Source organism: Euphorbia lathyris, chromosome 10, assembly GCF_963576675.1.
Source record: "Euphorbia lathyris chromosome 10, ddEupLath1.1, whole genome shotgun sequence".
Taxonomy (NCBI): Eukaryota; Viridiplantae; Streptophyta; class Magnoliopsida; order Malpighiales; family Euphorbiaceae; genus Euphorbia; species Euphorbia lathyris.
The window spans coordinates 32,480,004-32,505,609 of NC_088919.1; the positions used below are offsets into that span (position 1 = coordinate 32,480,004).

At 36.2% G+C, this 25,606-nt stretch overlaps 2 protein-coding genes across 19 annotated transcripts; both read right to left on the bottom strand.

Annotated features, from left to right (window-relative positions):
* Positions 1-7,216: 7,216 nt before the first annotated feature.
* LOC136209652 (uncharacterized) lies at positions 7,217-12,178 on the bottom strand. Of its 18 annotated transcripts, none has more exons than XM_066001206.1 (12): positions 11,959-12,178; positions 11,840-11,864; positions 11,508-11,598; positions 10,584-10,718; positions 10,407-10,477; positions 10,276-10,321; positions 9,591-9,676; positions 8,946-9,462; positions 8,654-8,793; positions 8,122-8,166; positions 7,664-7,788; positions 7,217-7,577 (listed from the first exon to the last, which is right to left on the bottom strand). In XM_066001206.1, exons 4-7 carry the CDS (start codon positions 10,679-10,681, stop codon positions 9,664-9,666), a joined length of 228 nt encoding a protein of 75 aa, XP_065857278.1. In that variant the 5' UTR covers positions 10,682-10,718; positions 11,508-11,598; positions 11,840-11,864; positions 11,959-12,178; the 3' UTR covers positions 7,217-7,577; positions 7,664-7,788; positions 8,122-8,166; positions 8,654-8,793; positions 8,946-9,462; positions 9,591-9,663. The 18 variants fall into 18 exon arrangements, 15 of the variants coding, with proteins under 15 accessions (XP_065857278.1, XP_065857275.1, XP_065857274.1 ...); XM_066001203.1 differs by having other exon boundaries at positions 8,946-9,405; positions 10,276-10,333; XM_066001202.1 differs by having other exon boundaries at positions 10,276-10,333.
* A 12,193-nt stretch (positions 12,179-24,371) lies between these two features.
* Positions 24,372-24,979, bottom strand: LOC136208050 (cysteine proteinase inhibitor 5). Its single transcript, XM_065998889.1, has one exon. It carries the CDS (start codon positions 24,926-24,928, stop codon positions 24,578-24,580), a length of 351 nt encoding a protein of 116 aa, XP_065854961.1. The 5' UTR covers positions 24,929-24,979; the 3' UTR covers positions 24,372-24,577.
* Positions 24,980-25,606: the final 627 nt, after the last annotated feature.

The following is a 25,606-nucleotide window of genomic DNA, read 5'->3' on the forward strand; positions in this document are numbered from 1 at the left end:
AGATAACGAAGCAGCTATATAGATGCAGGAGGGCAAGTCTGTTATGACACACTATGTCAAGATGATTGGCCTTATTACCAAGTTTTCTAGTATTGGAGATGTGATGGATCATGAACTAAGTGTAGACTTACTTCTTCAATCCCTCCCCGAGAATTATTCACAGTTCATCATGAACTACCTATTGAAACACCTTTCCACAAGATTTGGATTTGACAAAATCATTTAAGTTTAATCCATGATTAAGAGACAATTAAATTTAAGTGCCTTGATTTAATTGTACTAATCCGTTTGTTCAATATTGAGTATAAACATAAATGCAAGAGGAAATAAAAATTAAGACAAGACAAAGTCAGCATGAGAACACAACACAAGCTGAGTGAAGAGCAACTCAGCACAAAAGAAGATAAGTCATCTTCAAAACAACAGCTTAAGAATGAAGCTGATCAAAGAAGCTGAGTGGAACGAAACTCAGAATAAAAGAAGTATGCTTCAGAACTAGATCCTGCAGAACGAAGCTGACCATGGAAGCTGAGTGAAAAAGAACTCAGTATGAGAATTGGTGACAATCAAAGACAATGACTAGCGAAGTGAAGCTGAGTGATATTCAGGACAGCATGAATGATCCATTAGCTAAAAGACAAATCCGACAACTGTCTACACCAATAATTGAAGCCTTGGAATTACGCAAAAGCCAAATTCCGAGATGCATGGGTCAACTGTTCGTTGCTATAAGACAAACTGCCACAAGAAGACAAAGCCTATAGGAAGAAGACAAGCCTGACATCTGAAGAAATCAGAAAATAAGATTGGCCTGCACATCTGAAGCTGACCAGAAGGTTGTCCCCCAAAAGAGCCGTTTTGGATTCAACGGACAAATCAAATTCAAATCATTTGATCCTTAAAATGCAGCTATAAAAGGACAAGCAATCCTCTTGGATCATCGCGGGATTACAGAATATACAAGAGAGAAAAATACAAGCTCAAAGCACTCAAAAACAAGAAAGAAATCTTACACCAACTTTCTATTCCTGTGTAAATACTAGATTGATTGTTTTGTAATCATCTAAAGTGTTCTTTATCTGAAAAAGAGCAAATTGTATCAATCGTGAATTGAGAGTGTTGTGCTGAGTATTTGGTTGTAAATACTCAGTGGTAGAGAAATCTAGGTGCTGGGTTGTAGCACTTAGTAGGAGTTGAGTAGACGAATAGAGGAAGGTACTCTTGCATATTCAACTGCCTTGTAACCGGTTTGTGCTCTACCCTTAAAGAGCTCAGTATTGGATTCTAAAATCCCAGAGGAGTCTGGGGACTGGACGTAGGCGAAGAGGCCGAACCAGGATAAGTCATGCTGAGTAACTTCTAACTCTCTCAATATATATATATATATATGCATGTGTTGTTTGTTACATTTACTCTGCACATAAACTGTTTAAAGCTGACACTGAGTAAATTAGAGTGCTGAGTTGGAAGCTGACCACAAAAGTGTCAATTCCCAACTCGCAAGTGAAACAGTCTTAGTCAACATCTGACTAAAGTTGTCTTACACTAAGATCAGCCAAGCTGACCAAAGCTGAGTTAATAAACTCACTAAAATTATTAAGTCAGCAAGATTAATTAGCGAAAAAGTTACATTATTTCCTAACCCCCCCCCCCCCTTGGAACTAATCACACGGGACCAACACTAGCAAGTGAATGGCTTGCAAACCTCTCTTGAAGAGCTTGCGAATATGCTCGAGACGGTCGAGCCCAATATAAAAGAAAACAAGGAAATACTGGCCCTTGCTACTGAGTTATCAAAGAAGAGGAAAGGGAATCCTCCCAATCCTAACTATCTTAAAAATGGCAAGGGGGCCACGCCCACCGAAACGAAGGGGATGCAAGTCAAGAAGCCCAAAGGGGAATGCCACTTATGTGGTAAAGATGGGCATAGGAGGAGAAATTGCAAGGAGTACCTAGCTTCTCTCAAGAAGGGAAAGGACGGTGCTTCAACTTCTAGTATGTTCTATATTGAAATTAACTCAATTTCGTAGTCTGAATCTTGGGTATTAGATACCGGGTGTGGATCTCATATTTGTATGAATATGCAGGAACTAAAGCAGACTAGGGAATTAAAGAAAGGAGACATAAACTTGCGAGTAGGAAATGGAGCAAGAGTTGCTGCCCTCGCAATTGGAGATTATGTTTTGAGTTTGCCCTCTGGGCTTGTAATAGAATTAAGGAATTGTTTGTATGTTCCAGAGATGTCTCGTAACATTATTTCTATTAGCTGTCTAGTTGATGGTGGCTTTCATGTTTCAATTAAGAACAATGGTTGTGAATTTTATAGAAATAATATTTTCTATTTTTCAGGAATATCATTAAATGGGATTTATATTTTGAATGATAAAGTTTCTTCCTTCACAATTGATACCAAAAGACTTAGATTAGATAATTCAACTTACTTGTGGCATTATCGTTTAGGCCATATAAACCAGAGATGCATGCTTAAGCTACATCAAGATGGGCTTATAGACTCAATTGATTTTGAATCAATGGGTGTTGGGGTTTAGTGTCCTATAGACAATTATTCTAGGATACAAACTTAATGTAAATGAAGTGTTCTTTATATCATTTGTTTTAATGAGATATATGTTTTCATAACTATATAAAGGCAATCCCTTTTAAGAACTAAATAAAGTCTAATAAAAGAAAATCCATAAGTTTGTTTAAAGTGATTATAAAGTGTTCATACAAGCATGAAGTGAGACGAAACTTTATAATAAACTAATAAACTAAAACCACCCCAACTCAAGTAATATGTTTAGGATTGACATATCACTGCTGAGACTTGCATGTAACAATGTCTTCTATCGAGACAGAAAGCTGATCTCACAAGCTTCATATATACAGATATCTGGACAGTTACATGGATCCAATTAGGATTGGGGACCCGACTTAGATAACATGATGGGTAGATTCATCCTTGTCACCTGTTCATCTCATTGGTATTAATAGGTATAAGTAATCCTCAGACTCAAAGGAATGTTAATTAGTAATTCTGGATTACGGAATGTGACGCTTTGATCCTGTTGTAACACGATCCATAACAGAGATGACTCTGGGGTGTGAACGGCAGACGTTGGGTATCACAGGAAGTAATTGCAGGATAGTTATACATTGGATTGAGCATTTATCACTCCAGATAAATGGGAGATACATCCATGGATCACTTGTGGAAGACTTGACTCTAAATCCTTGCAAGGTGATAGCTTAAGACTTGAAATACAGATTTCACTTAACCTATCTAATTGGAGTTGACTCGGCCTGTACAAGTAAAACGAACGTCTCGCTATATGTGACTTGACATTATCCATAGTCATAAGATTCAGTTCAAGGATGTACTTGATAAAGGATCGAATTATACTGTAAGTAATACGGAAAGGTCAACAACAGAATCAACCTGTCTTCTTATAGCTCTGGGGGAATGTTTCGGATTTGCCAATCACATTTTGCGTACTCATTCCGTTATGCAAAGATTAAATATAATTCTGTGAAAATTAATTTAATAGTTGCATACGGCTAGAAGCAATAAGAACCTAATGGGTCACACATAAGACTTGGAACCCAAAAGAGAAACGGATGTTAATTAATTGATGGAAGCCCAACTGAGCCTGCTAAGGCCCAGTACATGGGGTGGGGCGATTTTCATGTATGAAAATACATGAATAATTTTTTTTTTGGTAGAAACAGGAAAGGAAAACAAACAAACAAAAACAACTATCCTGGGATCAGCCTAGGAAAGCTAACCCCAATCCTATCCTCTAAAAGAAGAGAAGAGAGAAAGATAGGGGGATCAGAAAGGGTAGTAACACCTAACATCCCCTCATGGCCAGCCGCAGCCAAGCGATCCGCAACACGGTTCTGCTCTCTGAAAATGTGACTGAACTTTAAGAAATCAAAAGAAGAGCAAAGCCTTTTAATAGCTTTAATAAGGTTGCGGCTATTAAGACAAAAAGCATGATTATCAGAAATCATTTCGATGGCCTCCCTGTTATCAGACTCCACAGATAACCTCTTCACACCCAGGCTTTTAGCAAGCTTGATACCGGAGAGAATACCCCAAAGCTCTGCAGAAAAGGAAGAGCCCAACCCCAGATTCTGGGTGAACCCAGAAAGCCAGGCGCCCCCCGCATCCCTAAGAACACCTCCGACAACAATCTTACCATTGATAAGGCAGGAGCCATCCGTATTCAATTTCACAACCCCATCTCTCGGCCTGCTCCATCCCACGAGATGGACCTCTCTTTTCTGGGTAGACCTGGCAAGGGAATCCCCTTTGAAGCTCTCAATAATAATAGAGAGCTTTTTTTAGAAGAACTCAGCTAAGTTAGGAATAAAAACGGTTTTATTACCAAAAATCTCCTCGTTTCTCCACTTCCAAATTTGGTGACAAATGATAGCAAAGAAAATGTCACCATGCTCCATGTTAGTCAGTAATTTCCCACTAATACCATCAGAGAACCAGTCATTCTCAGAGTGGGCCAGGAAGGAAGAGAGAATGTGGTGTGGGATAATTTTCTTCCAAACCTCTTTACTCTTAGAGCAATCCCTAAGAGCATGGCACAAAGTTTCATCATGGCCTCTGCATCTACTGCAAGCTCCTGAGTTCGCCAAATGCCGTCTGTGCCTATCTGAATTAGTAAGCAACCTGTCCTTAACTCCCAGCCACACGAAACTCCTAATATGGTAAGGGATTTGGAGGGCCCAAATGGATTTCCAAGTATCCGAGGGAGGAACGGACTTGTCGAGGGTAAAAGCTTCAAAGGCAGTTTTGCACGAATAAACTCCATTATTAGTCAGGGCCCAGCAATGCCTATCCATGTCTTCCTCTTGATTACTAACCTTCACTCCCCGAATTCTAAGGAGAGTCTCCAGGCTAAAGAAGGTATCAAACTTAGACCAAATCCAGTCCCCCTCAGAGTCCACCACATCGGCAATCCTCCAGTTAAGGATATCACAAGGTGGGGGGGAGCTACACACATCTAATAACGGTTTATCACCGATCCAGGTATCATACCAGAAACTGATGGATTTACCATTACCCACCTCCAGACCAACCCCCAAGCAGAACTCTGCAAACACGGCGCTAAGCCCTTTCCAGATGAAGGAACAATTGACAACTCTCTCCTTAGGGCCCCCAAAGATTTTGTCTTTCCGATACTTACCACAGAGAAGACGCACCCAAAGAGAGGAGGGGCATTGCCACATTCTCCAGAGAAGCTTCATTAATAAGACTTTGTTATTGTCCTTCGCTTGTCTTATGCCAAGGCCCCCCTGCTTTTCGGCTGGCAGACCTCCTTCCACGGGACAAGGTGAATCTTCTTCCCCTCTCCAGACTCTCCCCAAAGGAAGCGCCGGTTAATTTTGTCAAGCTCATTGAGAACTGGCTCAGGCAGCCTGTAGGCTTGCATGATATGATTAGGAGCTGCGCAATTGACAAACTGGATTAAAGTTAGGCGGCCTGCCAGGGAAAGAGAATTGGATTTCCACTTACTAGTCCAGAATCTAAAGCATGGCTTGAAGCCATGAATTCTGAAATGGACTCCATGTATACTAACCAAGTGTGGACTTTGGTTGATCCACCCGAAGGGATAAAACCCATTGGGTGCAGGTGAGATTTGGCAAATGGATGTGAAAACAGCTTTTCTAAATGGAAACCTACTTGAGGATGTATACATGATGCAACCTGAAGGTTTCACATCGAAGAATGCAACCAAGGTTTGCAAACTTCAAAGGTCCATTTATGGACGTAAGCAAGCATCTAGAAGCTGGAACAAATGTTTTGATGAAACCATAAAACAATTTGGTTTCGAACAAAACTCAGAAGAGGCTTGTGTTTACAAGAAGACAAGTGGGAGCTCAGTCATTTTCTTAGTACTATATCTTGATGATATACTACTTATGGGAAACGATGTTGCAATGTTGCAAACAGTAAAAGTTTGGTTATCGAGTAATTTCTCCATGAAAGACTTGGGAGAAGCAGCCTATATCTTAGGGATTAAGATCTATCGGGATAGATCAAAGAGACTGCTCGGACTATCCCAGTCTACATATATTGACAAAGTCCTAAATCGTTTTGACATGCATGAATCGAAAAGAGGTAACTTACCAATGGTCCATGGTGTCAAGTTATCAAATAGTCAATGTCCTAAAACAGACAGTGACAAGAATCGCATGGCTGTAATTCCTTACTCTAGCACGGTTGGTTCGATCATGTATGCTATACTTTACACTAGACTTGATGTGGCATTCGCATTGAGTATGACGAGCCGATATCAAGGGAATCCGGGATTTGATCACTGGATTGATGTCAAGAACATTCTTAAGTATCTTAGAAGAACTAAAGACATGTTCCTCGTATATGGACAAGGAGAATTGAAAATTGAAGGATATTTAGATGCTAGTAATCTGACTGATGAAAATGATTATAGATCCCAATCAGGATACAAGTTTATCCTGAATGGAGGTTCAGTTAGTTGGAAGAGTTCCAAGCAAGGAAGTGTTGCTTTCTCGTCAACTGAATCAGAGTACATCGCAACTGCAGAAGCAGCAAAAGAGCACTACAAGAAAAAAACAGCTTACTTACGACGTAATGTCGTCGGTAATAACAAGATTTTCGTAGGTAATATCGGTTACCGATGACATACAAACGAAACTTATGTCGTAGTCAGATTGCTTGTTAGGAAAATGGTTACCGACGACAAAATCATTGTCGTTTGAATTAGCGACGACATTGTCATTGGTAAGTTGTAAGTGACCAACCAAAAGAATTAACGGGTGTCATTATTGGACACGACGTATGTCGTCGTTAAGTCGTCGCTAATATACATGTCGTCAGCATACCGTCGCTAATCTTCACGTGAATTTGGCACCAAATTAATTGGCGCAAAAAATAGAGACAACTTTGTCGTCGATGGATAGTCGGTAAATAATATTTGACGCCAATTTAGAAATATATGTATCGTTTGTAAGTTGTCGGTAATTCAGGTGTTGCTATGTCGTTGCTAACATGTGTTGTCGGAAAATTGTTTGTATGTGGTTTATAAATTCAATAATATAAAAGTCGTTCGTAATATTGTCATTGGCAATAATAAATCATCAAATTTATATAATTTTTAAATAATTTTAAACTAATAAATAATATCTCATACACCAAAATAATAAAAAATATTAATCAAGTCATCAAACTAATAAGATAATATATCCAAAATAATCACACGATATATCCAAAATTACTTTAATATTCTAGTTTTTGAGCTTTAAGGGCTAGAGATTTGAAAGTGGTATGAACTATTCAAAAATCATAATCCTAATGTAGCAAAAAGATAGGACAATCAAGCTACCAAGAAAAAATATTCCAAAATTACAATCATAGATCAATAACCATATAAGGACCCTTATAAAGTACTTTCCTTGATTTATGCAGCATTTCACCCCTTTCTCACTCACTCGTGATATTGCTCAACGACCACAGCTGACGAGGACCTGCAACTACACCACTCCTGAAGGAAGACGAAAAACAAGTAGCCCTAAATACACTGCAAAACCAGAAAGAAAATCATAATCAATTTCCATGCATCTATCTTGTACTTGGGTAAAAGAAAGAGGTTCAAATAATAAGTACCTCTTAATGTAATAATAACAAAAGTCTGCTAAGGTGAAAGTCTGGACAATTTCAGAGATAAGAACCATAGAAGGCCATAATCCATACCCCAATGCTACCAGCAAGTGTCCACGACTATCTAAAACCTGTTCAATCACAAAGCAACTTTGCTATTTCAAGTGTCCACGACTATCTAAAACTTGTTCAATGACAAAGCAACTTTGCTATTTCAGAATGGTAATCCAAATAGAACGATAACAGAGAAAAAATTAACTTCCAATATGAGTGGAGTCCCTGTAATAACACAAATTCATTACAAAATCATGCCCAATTTCCCCCCAAAAAGATCTAGAGTTACGTCAACTCCAAGAACAATTTATATGAATCCCACTCGTATACATGAAACCATAATGCATTTACTATATTCAAGACAATAGAAGCTTGGTACAAGATTGTATGGAAAATATTGTTGTACTTACAGCAAGAGATAATGATCTCCACTTCTGACCCCCAGCTTTTCCAACCTTCATTTACAGAATCACACTAATGGTTAATCTCTTAATATAGAGCTTGCATCATAATATGGAATTGAAATAAAATCAGATATGACAAAGACCACTGCTCTAAGTGTTTAGAGTTGAAATTGATCTTCTAAAAATGTAATATAAAGATAGGAAATGAGTAACGTTGCTGCAAGTTAATTATCAGGATGGAAAAACAAAAAAAGGAAGGACAGTCTTGCAATCAGATTCCACCAAAATAAATCTTTTAACATACCAGTAGGAAGATTCTATTAAGAAACTGAAGAAACAAACATAAGAGAGAAAAACACATAGATTATGTCATGGTTTTGCATAATCAATATCAAAATCAAGTGAAATAACTACTAAATCCAAATCTCATCAAATCAATCAAAATCCTAGTGAATTTGTTAGCTTCTCTACAAGATTCATTTAACACATGGAATGAAATTCCTAAGAGGCAATGAAATATAACAAGAAGAATGCAAACCAGATAATATCTTCGACAACTTGAAATTAGACCGTAGAACGTCATTTAACTTCTTCGTTGAGAGCTGAAACCTCATTATTTTTTCACGATGGGCTTCAAATCGATTGGTTTGAGACTGTCTGTCGACATTGAAATCAAATCTGAGAGAGTCGAAATCGAAGAGTAGAAGGGAGGGTTAGAGGGACTCATGAGTAAGCAGAATAAACTTAGGAGCTACACATTACAAGAGAAAGTAGGAAGTAAATGCTAGCATGTTGAATAATGTAATAAGATATAAACAGTAAATTCTGACCTTGGTGTCAGCATCGTCAATGGTACATAAGACAGCCTGCTCGAATTCCCGGTATGCTTCCCATATTTTATTGCCCTCGGCAAGATGCAAACCAGCAGCAATGATAGCATGCTCAAAAATACTTCTTGCTTTTGAAACGCCATCAGCATGCCACTTATATTAGACCAAAGCACCAACTATGACATTCAATTAACCAGAGCAAGTATTAACGTTTTTCAAAAGCAGAAATTTGTACTAGCAACAGAGGCAGAGTAGAACTGCTGGTGGGATCAGAAACAGGAAGGGCAGAGTAGAAAGTCACAGACGGAACCTCCAATGGAAAAAGTGGCAGAGAATAGCAGTGGAACATAGGAACTACTGGCAGAGGCCAATGGCAGAATGAAGGATGGTGGCGGTCCACAAACAAATGGCGGTGGCAGCAGCAAGAAGCTTATGGCATGAATACAAAAAAGAGAGAAACCTGATATGAAGAAGTCACCAAAATGTCAGCATCAACATCCAAATATTCCAAATGTACCTACAAAATGAAATTATAAATAATCAAAATTCAGGGATTGATAGAAAATGTTAAACAGAAATGAAAGAACATGAGAACTTTTAGAAATCTTCTGCTTATGCAAGTAAATTTTAGATCAGATAACATGCCTTTGACTTTAGTTCAGCAGATATCCTGATTGCTTCTGGCTGTCTAAGTTCAGATTTTATGCTTACATGACAGTTAGTGCAACAACCTACAAGTATAGAACTTTTCATCAACGAAAACTTCAACCATAAACTAGTAAAAGCATGATAAGTAACAAGTAAAAATAGGAGAAATTTTGAACAAGTAAAATAATGTAGAACACTGAGAGCAACAAAACGGATTAGGAAGCATGTTAACCATTTTTGGACTGGTATACCAGTCCAAAACAGGTTATCAGTTCTATCCTGCTCTGTAAACAGGACTGCTCTTGTTCTGTTACACAACTGGTCTTATTCTATTACACAACTGGTCCAGTTCTGTGAAATGTTCTGTTACATAATTGCTATAGTGTGCAAATTTATATTATTACAGTGGACTCCAAGAGAATGATTAAATGTCAATATCATCAAGTCTTCGACGAGCAAAAAAGAGGGGCAAATGCTAGGAGTTTACAAATAGTTTTTAATGCATTAAAAGCTCATGGATTTTAGACACTTGAGATACATCCATTTTCTCTGTCCATGATAAAATGAACAAAAGAAAGGAAAAGATATCTGGATACTATTAGTGGAAACAAAGATGTCACTTCATTTTCTCCACTTCCAATTCTATTCATTTATCCACTCAACATACTCCATCTCAACGTACTCCAATTTCCTCCTTTCTGATAGTAAAGATGTAACACCAACAGTATCTGCAACAGGCCCTGCATAAGGTTTCAAAACAGAAGATTCACATGCAATTGAAAAAAAAGGATATACTATGGGGCTCTATATTACCTTGAATGGAACAAAGAGATTGAGAGAGAGAGATCGAGCCAGTCACAAAGCTGCAGTTAAGATTAAGGAACCTAACAAATTAACATATTGAAGTTCATATTAACCAGTAACAGATCAACATTAGTAGACACCAACATGGATAATCATCTGCAGAAGCAAAATACACAAAAGGCTAACCTCAAAACCTGCTGCCGCATTTCTTCAACAGATAACAAACCAAGCATGTCACATTCCCTACAATCTTCACCAAGCTCAGCCTCTGAAAGAGACTCCATACCCTCTTCTTGAATTAACTTATCATCATTCTTGATACTGAAAGCAAAATAGCATGATGAATAATAGGCAAATTACATAATTTCTCCCCACAAAAAATAGAGATTAGGAATTCCGGACTATAAGCCTCAATTCTGATGTCTGTTGTGGTCAAATTATTTAACAAAATAGAAAGATACCAGATTAGTGGGGAAAATAAAAAGGAAACAATCGTAGACAATAAGGTAAAATTCTGTTGTGGTCACTGGTATTAATTGCTTGATCGCCAATTCCTCAAGCCTTTGAATTTGAACAGATAACTGTGTAATGATCACAAATTCCTTATTTGTGAAACATGCTTGTAAGAATTTGGAACATTAAAAAGTACTCAATGACCTCCCCATAAGCCCTTCACTAAAACTAGACAATACTATTTGACTAATTGAAGTTTTAAACGTGATTAACTTCTTTATTGTTTACTCTATTTGTGAAATCAAAGTTAGCATTTCGTAAGCTATGTCGCAACATCTACAAGCTACACATGAAGATTTGGTGATAACTAATCAGTAAGATTTTAGCCACATTATTGTATGATCTCTAACTTTATAGCAAAGATATAGACTCAAAAACTTAAATTAGGTGATTTGGCTTACTAGTATTAGTTTGTGTGTATTATAACTATGGTAAATTGAGATTTTCAGGTAGCGCCAAATGGATGTAATCAATCCAAAACAGAAATATCTAAGCATCAAACTACTGAGATAATGACAAACACAACATTGGATAAACAATTTTAACTCTTAACAACAAACCAATAAGTACTGAAAAGCTAGTGAAAATTTAACACACCAAACAAGCTAGAAATGAGATGGTCCTAAGAATGAACTCTTCGAGTACTCATGTTGAATGGCCAGAACGTCTCCTTCATATTCTTTAAAATCTGCACAATAATGTCAATCATGTAAGAGCAAAATAAATGGGATAAAGGTCGAATTTTCAGACACAGAAATCAATTCAATCACTCCCCATCTAGTGATACTTTTCAGACTCAAACTAAACTACCTTTTTTTCTTTAACAACCATGTGCCTTACATTTACATCCTTATAAACCACAAATGGCATAAATTAGATAATTAAAATTAGGGGGGTGGATAAACAGAAAAGCAAGTAAAGAGAATTACCAATTGCCATCGACGAGCTTCAACCCTGAAATTGGTCGAATAGATTTCAGTTTAACAAAAAAAAAACCTCCAGATCAACAAGCTATACTATAGGCGATTTAGATGAGAAAGAACAATACCTAATAGGGCAAGCAAGGATGAGAGCGGGAGAGAGGAAAGCGAAACTTCTGATTCTGAGGTGGATTCAGAGATTGGGAGGGTTCTTGTTGAAAGGTATGGTAAGCCAAGATTTAGGTCACGAATGGAGAGGGATGAAGATGGGTTGGATTCTAGGTCAGGGGGCTGAAGAGAATGACACTAAACGCATAGAGAGAGAGAGAGTGTGTGTGTGAAAATCAGGAAAATAGTGGGAAAGAGGAAAATTTTGGAGAAATAAGCGGGAATTTTTGGTGAAATTTAGAGGTAAAAGAGGAAAATTTTTAGTTAATTAAAAATATTCAATATATTAATTTTATCTATAAGGTTGGGTCGATTTCACAAATTAATGTAAAACACAGATTTTTTGTTCATGATTCTACCGTAATTGAATATCAGTTAATTCTAAAAAATATTGATTTCACATTTTGTGAGTTAATAATAGAATTAGAGATTAATATTTTCAAATTTGATGAAATATTTGAATTTTTTTCCAATTCGTACAAAATACAGTATAATTTTTTAATTTTTTTACATCTATTTATATGTTTATAATATATGCAGATGACAAGATTCATTACTAAGAAAGCAGTTTGTTGAATTATTTTTCAAATTAACCCAATTTGTCAATGTTATGGGTGAATTTCTTCGTTGCTCCCAATTTTAGAGATAAAATTGCATCATTTTAGACATTAAGAGTAAAATTGCTCTTAGTTATCAACGTTAAAAAAATTCTTTTGCATATTATCCTTATATATATATTCATGGATAAGTTGTTTGTAGTTTTTAATAATATTTTAAAATGTTTTGTAATAAATATTTTTTTATACATTTTTGTTTACAAGGTATTTCGTTGGTATGTCGTTCCTAATTCCGACGACATGGCGATGGCACGTATAGTCGTTACAATTACCAACGACATAAGTCGTTGGTAACTTCTGTCCTTGGTAAGTTGTTTGCATTTTCTTGGTATTTTGGTTTATAAAGTTGGTTGAATAATTTCGTAGGCATATCATCGCTAATAACTACAACATATGTGTCATCGGTAAAATGTCGTTGGTAAACTGTTATTTTCTTGTAGTGGAGGCTGTTTGGATTAGGAAGTTCATAACAGAACTAGGAGTGGTACCTGACATTGTGAATCCCATTACTCTATACTGTGATAACAATGGAGCCATTGCACAAGCAAAGGAACCACGGTCTCATAATGCATCCAAACATTATCTCAAGCGATATCATCTCATTAGGGAGATAATAACTAGGGGAGATGTGAGAATAGAAAAGGTGCCCACTGAGGACAACGTTGCAGAGCCGTTGACCAAGCCATTACCACAAAGAGCTCACGATAGACATCTTAGTTCTTCTGGTATTAGTTTCAGGAACAATTGGCTTTAGTCCAAGTGGGAGAATGTTGGAGTTTAGTGTCCTAAAGACAATTGTTTTAGGATATTAATATTAATGAATAAATTGTTTATTTGATCATTTGATTAATCAGATATATAGCATTAAAATGGAACTATATATAAAGGCAAGAATCTTTCATAAAGAAAGTAACCCTAAGTTTATTTAAGTAGTTATAAAGTGTTCATACAAGCATGAAGTGAGACTGTACTTTATAATAGACCAATAGACTTAAAGTAAACCCAAGTCAAGTGATATGTTATAGGGGTTGGCATATTACTGTTGAGACTTGCATGTAACAGTGTTTTCTGTCGAGAAAGAAAGCTGGTCTCACAAGCTTTAGATATTCGGATATCTAGACAGTTACATGGATTCGGTGAAGGAGTTCATTAGGATTGGGACCCGACTTGAGATAACAGAATGGATTGATTTATCTAATGTGTCAATTGTTCATCTCATTGGTATTAGTAGGTATAACTAACCCTCAGACTCAAACATTCGTTAATTAGTGATTCTGGATTATGGAGTCTGATACTTTGATTCTGTGCAAGCACGATCCAATAGGTGAGAGCCTAGGGTGTGTGAGAGCAGGGTTGGGTATCACACAAAGTAATTGCAGAATAGTTAATGTCAGATTGAGCATTCGTCACTCCCGGTAAGTGGGAGATATATTCAAATGGCCGCTTGTGGTGAATTGACTGAAATCCTTGCAAGGTGATACAGTTAAGAGTAGAAATAAACATTTCACTTAACTTATCTTTTCAGAGTGAATTCAACCTGTACAAGTAAAACCGGACTCTTCGTTATATGTAACGTTGACACATTCCATGGTTATAAGGAATTGACCGACAGGATATAGTTCATGAAGGATCGTATTATATCTGTACCTAATACAGAAAGGTTAACGTCAGTTATCAACCTGACTTCTTAATTGCTCTGGGGGAATATCATAGGTTCTGCTAGTAACAACTCGCGATGGTATTCCGTTATATATATGTTGGAATTAATCGTGATGAATAATTTCAAAGGATATATACGGCTAGTGGAAATAAAGAACCTAATGGGTCGCATATGGGACTTGGAATCGGAGGACGAAAACGTAATTAGCGGGACACAGACACATGGGCCGAAATTTACATATTAGTTAGGGATATTAATTTAGTTTAATAATTATAATTAGATTATGATTATGAATTAAACTAAAGAATTATCTGATAATATTAATTGGATGTTTTATACAATTAAAACTCTAATTAATTATCCCTAACATTAATTAATTATTAATTTGATTAATAATAATTATCTAAATATAATTATTTATTGTTTAGATAATATTAAAGTGTTTATTTAATTATCTAATTAGGAATCCTATTCAGAATAAGATTCCAATTAATTAAATTCCTAGCACAACTGGGATTAGGGTTTCAGAAGTCTATAAATAGACCTCTAGCCTCAGTATTTCGGCCAACATAAGAAACAAGAGGAGAAGGAATTGTTCCGTCGTCGTCTCGGCTAATTTACTTTATTTCTTACTCCCTCTTTGATCTCGTATCGATTTCTGTTAGATGCAATCATTGCGATTGCTATTTATTAAAGGTTGATTACTGATTAGTTTTGTTTTGTGTTGAATCAAACGTGCGCGGTTCACAAGTTGATAATAACAAGTTGTGGGCACTTCGTTTGCAACGGTAGATAGTTCTTCGATAAAGGTATTACTTTCTATCCCTCTTTATATGAAATAACAATTAACAGATCTTGGAAAATGGAAATAGATAAAATAGATAAAATTTTATTATTCCGCTATGCCTAGGCTTGTCTATTTTGCTACAAATATATGTACTAACCCAAGTCATAAAGATATGCAAGTTCGTAGTTATAAAAAAATTCCATAGTGGAAGCAACTGTTGTGGAATTTCAATTGACTGATATAAATTTCCTCCGCAGTTGCGTAAACTGTGGAAGAAATTCATGACAGTGACACATTCAATCACGCAAATACATGCAATGCATATAAATACTAATAAACATAACTCTAACCCTAACAACGCCTTAAATCATATGAAAAACTATGTCCTAAATCTTAAACTTGTAATACCTAACAAATTCCAAAAATCATACAAAACTCTATTTCATATTATTATATACAAGGAAAATAAAACTTACATTTTTTCCACCATTTACCATTGAGTTTGATGCAAAAATCCGTCGAAAATCCCAGCCAAAATCGCCCTAATATCCTCCGTAGTTGCTTCACAACTCTCCTTGTACACAGTGACTTGATGATTTTTTTCTAAATAAGAGTATTTTGAAAATGTAGACAATGAAAATGTCTAGTTTTTAATATATATTATAATGAGTCTAAAATGATAGTGAAGTATCATTTTGTCTAGAAAATGACTTCGCAATTAAGAGTTTTCTTCGTGGTTTTCGCCAACTACGAAGCAAAATCATCGCATTTGGGGCAAAACCGAAAAGGAAACTTATAATTGCAAAGTATTATTTTCCTTCACGGTTGAGGCAACTACGAATCTAGGAGTGAACTGCGACTTTGCAGTCTTACTACTACTTCGCAGTTTGATCAACCGCGAAGGAAAATACACATGATTTACTTCGTGGTTGTGATCAATCGCGAAGTAACCAAGTAAACTATGAAGGTGTTTTACTTCATTATTTGCCTAAAATGAGCTACATTTTGTTGAAGGTTGATTCATCTAAGAATGATTCAAAGAAGAGGAAGAGGGTATAGTTGATGGCGGTGTGAAAAACATCAATTTCAAGTATCCTTATAGCTTGAATACAAAGACATCAATTACAATGACAGGTGATTGGGATATGATGAAGAAAGTGAAGACCAAATTAACTAACGAGCAAATAGAGGTGTTTAAGACTTGTTTTGTGCATTTGGTGGATATGGATGTGTGTACTTTATCAACTCCTCTATATCATGGGTCATTATGAGAGAGATTGTTCCACCAAATCCAAAACATAAAGAGATGTAGTTCAACGTCAAATGAGTTGAACTCAAATTCGGCGATCCGACACCTATTGTGAAGCGGTTGAGTAAGTTGAAAAAGGCAAACAGATTAAGAAATTTGTACTTCCAAGGTAGCCGAATCTTAACACACAAACAAATATAGGATACCTTCGAAAGCACGGATTAGAGCCTCGAAGAAGATGGTGATGCGGTCTTCATGGCTATGTTGTATGTCATACACATGCTTCTATTCACCACCGATCCTCATCATTCGGTTGATCCTAATAACATCGACCTCACTGATTTTGTGAAGCTGTTTGATGAGTTTCCATGGGGTATGTTTACTTGGGAAGAGACGTATAAGACGATGCAAAGGGTCATATCTGGTTCGAGTAGAAAGGAGAAATTTGAGGCGTTCAGCAAGGGCAAGATCAATAAGGTCGTTCCATATCAGCCACTTGGTTTAGCACAAGAATTTTAGGTATGCTTCATATATTTATTTGATATAATTGATGTTAGATTTCAGTTGTATTTGAATTGGATTGAAATGTTTTATAGGTTTGGATACTTGAGGTATGGAGTGCGCCTCAAAAATTCTATATGATGAAAGACAAAAGCGTACTCCCTCCTTTAAGTAGATGGATAACTTCCAAAGATCCAACTTTTAAAAAACATCAGACGTTTTTAATGTAAGTAATACGTATCCGATATTTATGCCCTTTCGATTGGTTTTACGGTTTTGTGTTTCTCGATTTTGTGTTTTTGGTTTTGTGTTTTTCAGTCATCCAATGGGCCAGAAGCTGCACTTATGGATGAGGTGATTGAAGAAGCGTATTGATGGTATAAGTCACTCAAGGATTATATAGAGGGGCATAATATAGACCTTGAGGTACTATTCGAGAAGTATAAGGAGAATGAGGAGGAAAAGGGGGATGGGGAGAGGGGAAGGGGGAGGAGGAAGAGGATGAGGGGGAGATGAAGGAGAAGAAGTCGACGGGTATGATATGGAGGATGAGGATGAGAGGAGTAGAAGTGAGAAGAGGAGTAGAAAGATTAAAGATGTTAGATGGGATGTAGAAGCAATTACTGAAGAAGAGAAAATAGGAAGGACGTGGAGTCATTTTATGAAGGTTAAGGCGGAAGTAATGACGGAGTTGATAGGAAAGATCACGGAGATGAATGAGGAGCATAGGAGAGAGATGGAGGGGTTGAAGGAGGAGCATAAGAGATGGATGAGGTTGTTGAGAGAGGAGGATAGGAGAGAGATGGCGGAAATAATGGAAAATATGATATTAGAGTGGAAGGAAGGGCAAAAAGAAGAGTGGAAGGGAGAGAATGTAGAAGAGGACCGGAAGGAAGAAAAGAATGAAGGAGATCGAGGGAAGAAAATGTAGAAGAGAAGATTGAAGAGGTGTATCAAGTCGGTGATGATACCGAAACACAACAAATGACTCTCATCGAGTTATATAACTCAAAATGTTTACTAATATTTACTTGAAAAATATATGACTTAATATTATTTTCGTTTATATTTTGACAGAATGAAGTTATGAATATGAGTGATGATACAGAAGACATCGTACTTGTGCTTTCTGGTATTGGTAATGAGGCCATAGTTGAGCAGGTAGCAAGCCATAATTGTGATTTTATGTATTTTTTGTTTTGTTCATTGCTTAAAATGTAGTTTTTGTATTGTCTATTGGCATTTAGGATGAGATTGAAAAGTAAGGGGACGATGTGGAAAGTTGATGCGCCCTCACCTAAGTTAGAGATGAGAACTCACTAAGGGATAAGTGTACCCCGTCGTTATCAAGTAATAAATTTCTGGTTAAGTCCAGGTTATCGTCCACAGGATTTATTTCTGCAAGTATCGAACTACTCAGTTTCAGGTGTTATCTAGGCTTAGGGGGTTTTGAGTTGGTTTTGCTAAATTAATCTACTCCTAGGTTGAATTATACTATTCCTAGCTAAGTTATCTGATTCTAACTAAGTTATTCCACGCCTAATTAAGTTACTCTACCCCTAATTAAGTTAAACTACTCCTAAGTGATCTTTTACCAATGCAATTATCCGAAGGAACATGAAGGGATACGATGATAATGAAAATAGATTGTTTAAGCAATTGAATTAAAACCTAAGTCACTTGTGTCCGAGGCGATTAACCCGACCTATCCTCCTAAAGTCCCTAATTCGTGATTCCCTTGTAAGGCCGAAACTAGCTCTAAGGCTCAGTAATTTGGGCTTAATCTTCTATAGGGTCGTCAATCCTATAGGCACTAACTAGGTCAGATTCAGCTCGCAATATGTGCCAACTTAATTTTGGGATTATCGAATGAGTTAAACCAATCAGACAAAGCGTAAGACAAAGATTAAAGCATTAAAACAATTGAATGAACAAGAACTATAATATATATCAAAGATGGAAAATATTGTCATGAAGTTACAATAAGCCTAGAATTCATAACATGTATCAGAGACTAGACAGAATGTAAAAGAAGAAAAATCCCTTTCAGGGAACCTGTCTACCAATGCAGGCGTCTTTCTAGGACTTAAGGATGGAGCTTGAGCAATCCTCGGTGAACGGAGCTTCGGAGGTGTCTTCAATGGAGGTTTGAAGGATATGGAGGAGGTGGAGAGGATTTCTCAAGAGGAAAAACTAAGAAAATTACAAAGATAAAAGATGTCTAATTTACATTGGAAAAACTCTATTTATAGGCGTGGCTCGGCCCTCTTTTTGACCTATTTTCGTGTCCTTATTGGTGTAGGAAGTCGTGGGGTCCATCGTGGCTTCGTGGGGGCGGAATTAGTCTTTTTGACCAATTCCCGCAGGTCTGCTAGCCGAGCAGGGCGAGCTGCTCGGCGAGTAGGGCTACTCGCGACGAGCAGCGCCCTGCTCGGCGAGCAGGCATCCTGCTCACCCGAGCAGGCCTCTGGTGGCCTGCTCGGCGAGCAGGCACAGCCTGCTCGGCGAGCAGGCATCCTGCTCACCCGAGCAGGCCTCTGGTGGCTTGCTCGGTGAGCAGGCACAGTGCCTGGGCGGTGCCTGGGCTGCTCGCCGAGCAGCGCCCGGGCTGCGCGCCGATGCTCTATTCGCCGAGCGACTGCCGGGGGTCCCCGAGACTCGATTTTTGCCTGAAATTGATCATGTTTTAACCTGCACACGCACATAAACTCCAAACAACATTAGTCCAAGGGCTAAATTGACCCGCCAATTGCTTATTTGAGCAAACGCTTCGTTTGGTGCGACTTTTGACGGATCAATTAGCTTCAAAAGATAACGGAATTATAACATGCATGCCATTTTGGCCGTATTTGCCTAAATTGATCATAAAACGAGCCTAAACAACGAAAAGTAAATAAAACGTTTCCAATTTCTAACTAACTCACACAAAAGCATTTAAATGCGAGAATTGCTCGCTTATTAACTAAATAACGCTAAAACCCGTCCTAAAACCGTACCCAAAGATAGGGGTTTTTGACCCCTATCAAAAGTCACATAAAGAGGTGCGTGAAAAGAGACCTTCATAGTTCGTGAAAACACCTTTCACAACTCAAGGTAAGAAAAATGGTAAGTGTGAGAGGAAGGTAAAGCAGGGCACGATTAACATTATAAACAACAAACCCGAAGTATAGATTGATTCGCTTTTTTATGAGGATATCGTGCTTTATGAGACTTGAAAGAGTGTAGCCGATAAAAAATCGACAAAATTATTGGAAGGGACATACTTTCTACAAACAGACATGTTGTGGTTTGTACGACTTGAGAAGTTTGTTGCCCACTGAGATGGGGAAGTAAGGATAATTTCAAATTATATCTCTTATATTGTCTTATTTTTTATGAAGAGTATGTATATTTTATGGGTTTTCTTTCTTGAATTAGCACATCGATGCATTCCTTTGGCTATTGAGGCGTCAGTCGGTGGAATCTATATTAGTTGCAGATTGGACTACTTGTGATAGCCAATTCACTGGATCCCGATATCATCTACTTTTTAATGGTGATCAATGGAAACGAGGATGAGTATATAAGACCTTGCAATGAGGTAAAGCTGCCATTCTTTCCCATCAATGTCAAAGGAAATCACTGGATATTAGGAGCCCTTGATACGATGACTATGCATCTACATATGCAATATAGTTATATTCCTAATGATAGTGATGAGAAACTTAACGAAGATTTATCCAAGCCCCACTCTGTCCTTGCTAGGGCCATTACTAAAACCGGATTTTGGGCAACAAATGAAGAATTTAGACCCACCAGTTAGACTAGGCTAGAGGATACTCCACAACAGTTGACGGGCTCGAACGACTGTGGATTATTCGTATGCTTTTTCACTCAATTTTTATCTTCTAGAAGACCATTGACAAAATTGAGTCCAAAGGATGGAGTTTTTTTAAGGTATCGAGTTGTTCTCGAGGTTTTTCATAAAAAACTATATCCACTGTAAATTTTGGTATTGGATTGTATATACGAATACTTGGATTGTATATATGGATTGTAAATTTTGGCATTAGATTGTATATATTGATACTTCCATTATATGTATATTTTTTATATAGGTTTTGGAAACTCACAAAGATCAAATAGACATCTTCGCAGATGGTTATGCCACTTCGCAGTTTATATAACCGCGAAGTAAGTTATACTCTACGATTCATGTAACTGCAAAGGGAGATAATGGACTGCGAAGTATTATACTTCGCAGTTCATTATCTGTTTCCAAGTTTTCATTAAATGCGAACTCGCATTTAATGAATCCGCGAAGTATTATGAGAATTTGTGAAGTAGTTCAAAATTATTACAATAAGTTCTACATTCTTACAAAACTATACAATAATTTTGTATAATAAGTTCTAAATTCAATGAGTTTTAAATTATGACAAAATTATACAATAAGTTCAAGATTATTATAAAATTATTACAATAAGTTCAATATTTTTACAAGATTATACAATAAGTTCTAGATTATTACAATAAGTTCAATATTTTTACAAATTATACAATAAGTTCGATTTTCTTACAAAATTATACAATAAGTTCTAAATTCAATGAGTTCTAAATTCTTACAAAATCATGTCCTAGAACTTATAGAACTTGCCACTGTACTTGGAGGATGACTTGTATTTGGTAGCAGTTGATGACAAGTCAACCTAGTGTGGCCAGTATTCCCACATCGGCTACATATTCTTAGAACTAGATCTGCACCTTATGATGGTCTTCTGTTCTGACTTATTGATCGACCGACAGGTGCAGAGCCTTTTACAGGGGGTAGAACTTTTATTGGAGGATCATAGTTTGTCCATTCTGACTAGGATTCGACTGGGTATATAGACTCAACATAGGATAATTAAACTGCATCGTTAGTGTAGTAACTATTCACCTATTAGTATGCAATACTCAATCGATACTCACACGCAACTTTGCATGCATGTTTACAAGAAAATGAGAAAGTTGACATTTCCTACACATGCAAGTTCTTGCATTTAAGTCAACAACTCCCCCTTTTGTTCGATCTCTAATCTAAAATGTGTGTGCATTTATTCCAAAAAACATACATGTGATAGCCTTTTCAACATGACTCATAATCTTCTTTTCAGCCCACTACGACAGATGTGTTTATCGTGATCCTGAAAGTCAAAGTTGTTATGTTAATATATTTATATAACATCCAAACTTCAAAAATACCATATATGAAATGTATATTGGCCAAATTGTTGTCTCTCATAAAATCATCGTTGCAGAGTGGCTCTAATGTACTCTACCAATATTATGATAGGTAAAACATCTTCCTACCACCATAACCGCGTTCCATGATTCTGTTATATTTGTAGTCATGATGTTATATCGACGGGTATGAAAGTATGCACATGACCATTTCTAGATACTGACTTACTCTAGATATCATATTGTGGGGCCATGTAGTTGCCGAAGTCGAGAAAATGCCTCGTTAAAATCAGAAACTCTATAAGATTTAGCAGCTCACTAGTACACTTCATCTATCGGTCTAATTTTCTGGAATTTAACTTTCACATTCATTCTCAGATGTTAACAACAACATCCATATATCGCATTTGGAAACACTATATTCATGGCATAATCAATTCCCTTGTGCCTATCCGAGATTATGGAAAAATTCTCTACATCCCTAATACATTCTTTAAGCTTGGTCATAAACCAAGTCCATGCCTCACTAGTCTCGTTTGGTCCAACCCCAAAAGCAATAGGATAAATCTGGTTATTACCATCTTTTCCAACTGCAATGTACAATTGGTCGGGATATTTACCTTTTAAAAACGCTCCATTAACACAAAGAACATGTTGAATGTGTTCTTTAAACGCTCTAAGTGAAGGACCCATCGTTATAAAGAAGTACTTGAATTGATCATCACCGTCTATTTGAATATGTGTCACCGTACCTGGATTGCATTTTTTCAAGGTCTCACAGTAGTCCGGTAACAACATAAATGACTCTTCCAGTGAACACCCCACATCTTCTAACACCCAACATCTTACTCTCCAAAGCTTGCATGGTCGATGAGTTTTGATTTCAACGGTTGTGTCCACTTCAGCGGTGGCATCATAACTTGATTGAATAACATTCTCTATCTTCATAGCTCGCGGTAGTTGTGCATCTATTGTTCGTGATTCAAAATTAACATATAGTGAGATAACATCGCTTGGATTCATCTAGTAATACTCTATAAAGCACTCAACATCACTTGAATCTACAATTGGAACTACTATCTCATGAACTTTGTTTGGATCATATGTAATTTTCATAGTCATGGGTACATCAAATGATGTTGAATCAACATGTGCAGAAGTGTATTCTCCCTTGAAGCATTTCGAAGTTGATTCTTGTTGAAAGCCGAAGCAGCTTCGATTCACCCCCTCGTATGTCATGATTTTTCCCATGGTTTTCCATCGAGCATTCCACATGATCACATATATGTAATGGTCGGTTGACATACTGCTACTGTTAAAAAACAAGAAAAACAAAGATAGTGTCAAACAATGTACTAAAGAAAATAAGAAAATGTGCATCACGGTTAACTAAACGCGAAGCAATTTACTTAACTGCGAAGTCGCAACTCTTTGCAGTTCGTGGAACCGCGAAGTATATTTATATTTTGGCTTCGCGATGCTACATTATCTGTGAAGCCCTTAAGCTTTGCAGTTTGCGATTCTGCGAAGCAAAATCGCTAACCGCGAAGATATCAAGTAAAATTAAAATTCCAAATTTCATAAGTTATAGGTTCAAACTAATTTCAAATACATAAAACTAATGAGCCTAGAGAAATTCATATATGTAAAATGAATATAATATTTACATTAAGAGATTTGAGTTGGATTGATATATAAAACCGAAGGATTTTCAATGAATATAATAAGAAAGAATAGAAAATAGAAAGAAAAAACAGTAAAAAAATGTTAATTTGTTTTATATATATAAAGTTTATTTTGTTAAAAACAAAGTAAGTATAGCTTCTACTATATATATATATATATAAAAGATTTCATAAGTAATTTTTAAATCAAATAATTTAGATATATAATGTGTTATGTAATGAATTTATATATATATATATATATATAAATAAAAGATTTCATGAGTAATTTTTAAATGAAATAATTTAGATATATAATATGTTATGTAATGAATTTAAATATGATATAAATAATATGATTATATTAATTTAATTGGTAAATAATATGATTATATTAATATTTTCTTGCTAAAAAAACAGCTTAATAACCGGTAACAGGTCAAACGGTGCTCAACATTGAATGTGCGTTTATATGAAGCATATTTATATATCACATCAATAATATCAACAGCTTTACCACTTTCTTATTTTTACAGTATCTTCTATGGCAAATCCCTTTTTTATTTTTTTTACTATTCTCAATAATAATTTCTTTTTTCCAAATTAGAAAAGAATAGAAACGACAATGAAAACCCCTGGTTTTATCGACATAGATTAAAATGTCATAAAGTTCTATGACAGGGCAATTCAAAAGATGTCAACATTTTCCTTTACTTTTTTCAATTATAGGTCTACAACATAGTCAATTCCTTCCTTCAGCCACAATATAAAAGAAAAGAAAATCAACACTAATAATTCATTTTCTTAACAGTAATGCAACTATTATTATAAATTCCTCAAGTACATTTTGGGCATAAAATCGAAACCCTCTCACATTGTTTTACACATCATCTAACCTTTCAAGGTTTTACAGGCTTAAACGACGTCAGATTCCTCATATGTGCCCATGGCTTCTCCCACACGATGGCCTCATACTTCTTGATACCACCTCCTGTTACAGCCAACACAAGACGGTAATTCGCACCGGAAACCACCTGCGTTTCGCCTTTCACCACGCTCTGCAGCTTCAAATTGGTCTTCGATCGGTTATTATACTCGCTCACTGCAAACTGCGCGATCTCCGCAACATGAGGATCCTTCAAATCCTTTATCGGAGTCCACCCGCCGGGCATAGAACCAGAGCCTCTCATGCTACCGGCGGCGAAGGCGACAAAGAAGAAAAAGCATAGGAGAACAGATTGCCGTTTCATTGTAACCGTTGATCTTTTCCGGATTATTTTTGGGTGTAGATGGTAGAAGCATGCGGGGAAATGGAGATATTTATAGGGGTACGGAGAAGAACAATGCCCTCGGATTTTAAACATATTACAGCTTTGACCATACGCGTCTATAGATCAGATGTTTGTTGTCCCACAGAAATAAAATGACAATATTGGGAATAGATATACCTGTGGTGTGGATAAGACAAGATCTAGTGGATTTTGCTTAACTTGTTTTTTACTTATTATTAATATTAAATGGTATAATTTTCCTTTTTTCTTTTTTCGAACAAAAATGGTATAACTTTTTTCGCTTCAAAAAAAAAAAAAATGGTATAACTTTTTCTTATTTCCTAACATTTTAAACGAATATGAAATTGTTTAAATTTAATGTAGTATGATGAATTTTATTATCAAAAATTAGAAAAAAATTTATTTAACTGTTATTTTAAACTTTTTAAATATTAATTATGTCTAAAATATATTGTGTATTACTAACAAAAATTTTTTTGCTAAAATGTTAAAAACTAAATCTTACAATATAAATTCATTATAAATTTTTTTATCAAACTGTCTAAAATATTTGTTGTTATTAATATAGTTACAAAAAAACCAACAAAAAATATACGAAACTGTTTCAATTTATCGACAAACTTGTATGAAAATTTC

What these genes read in the sequence shown, in the direction of transcription:
- LOC136208050 (XM_065998889.1), bottom strand. Translation starts at nt 24,928, where the DNA reads ATGAAACGGCAATCTGTTCTCCTATGCTTTTTCTTCTTTGTCGCCTTC.
- LOC136209652 (XM_066001192.1), bottom strand. Translation starts at nt 10,681, where the DNA reads ATGGAGTCTCTTTCAGAGGCTGAGCTTGGTGAAGATTGTAGGGAATGT. An exon ending in ATCTCTTTGTTCCATTCAAG is followed by an intron (nt 9,677 to 10,406) that starts GTAATATAGAGC and finishes CTATACTTGTAG; the next exon opens with GTTGTTGCACTAACTGTCAT. An exon ending in CTGCTGAACTAAAGTCAAAG is followed by an intron (nt 9,463 to 9,590) that starts GCATGTTATCTG and finishes TTCATTTTGTAG; the next exon opens with GTACATTTGGAATATTTGGA.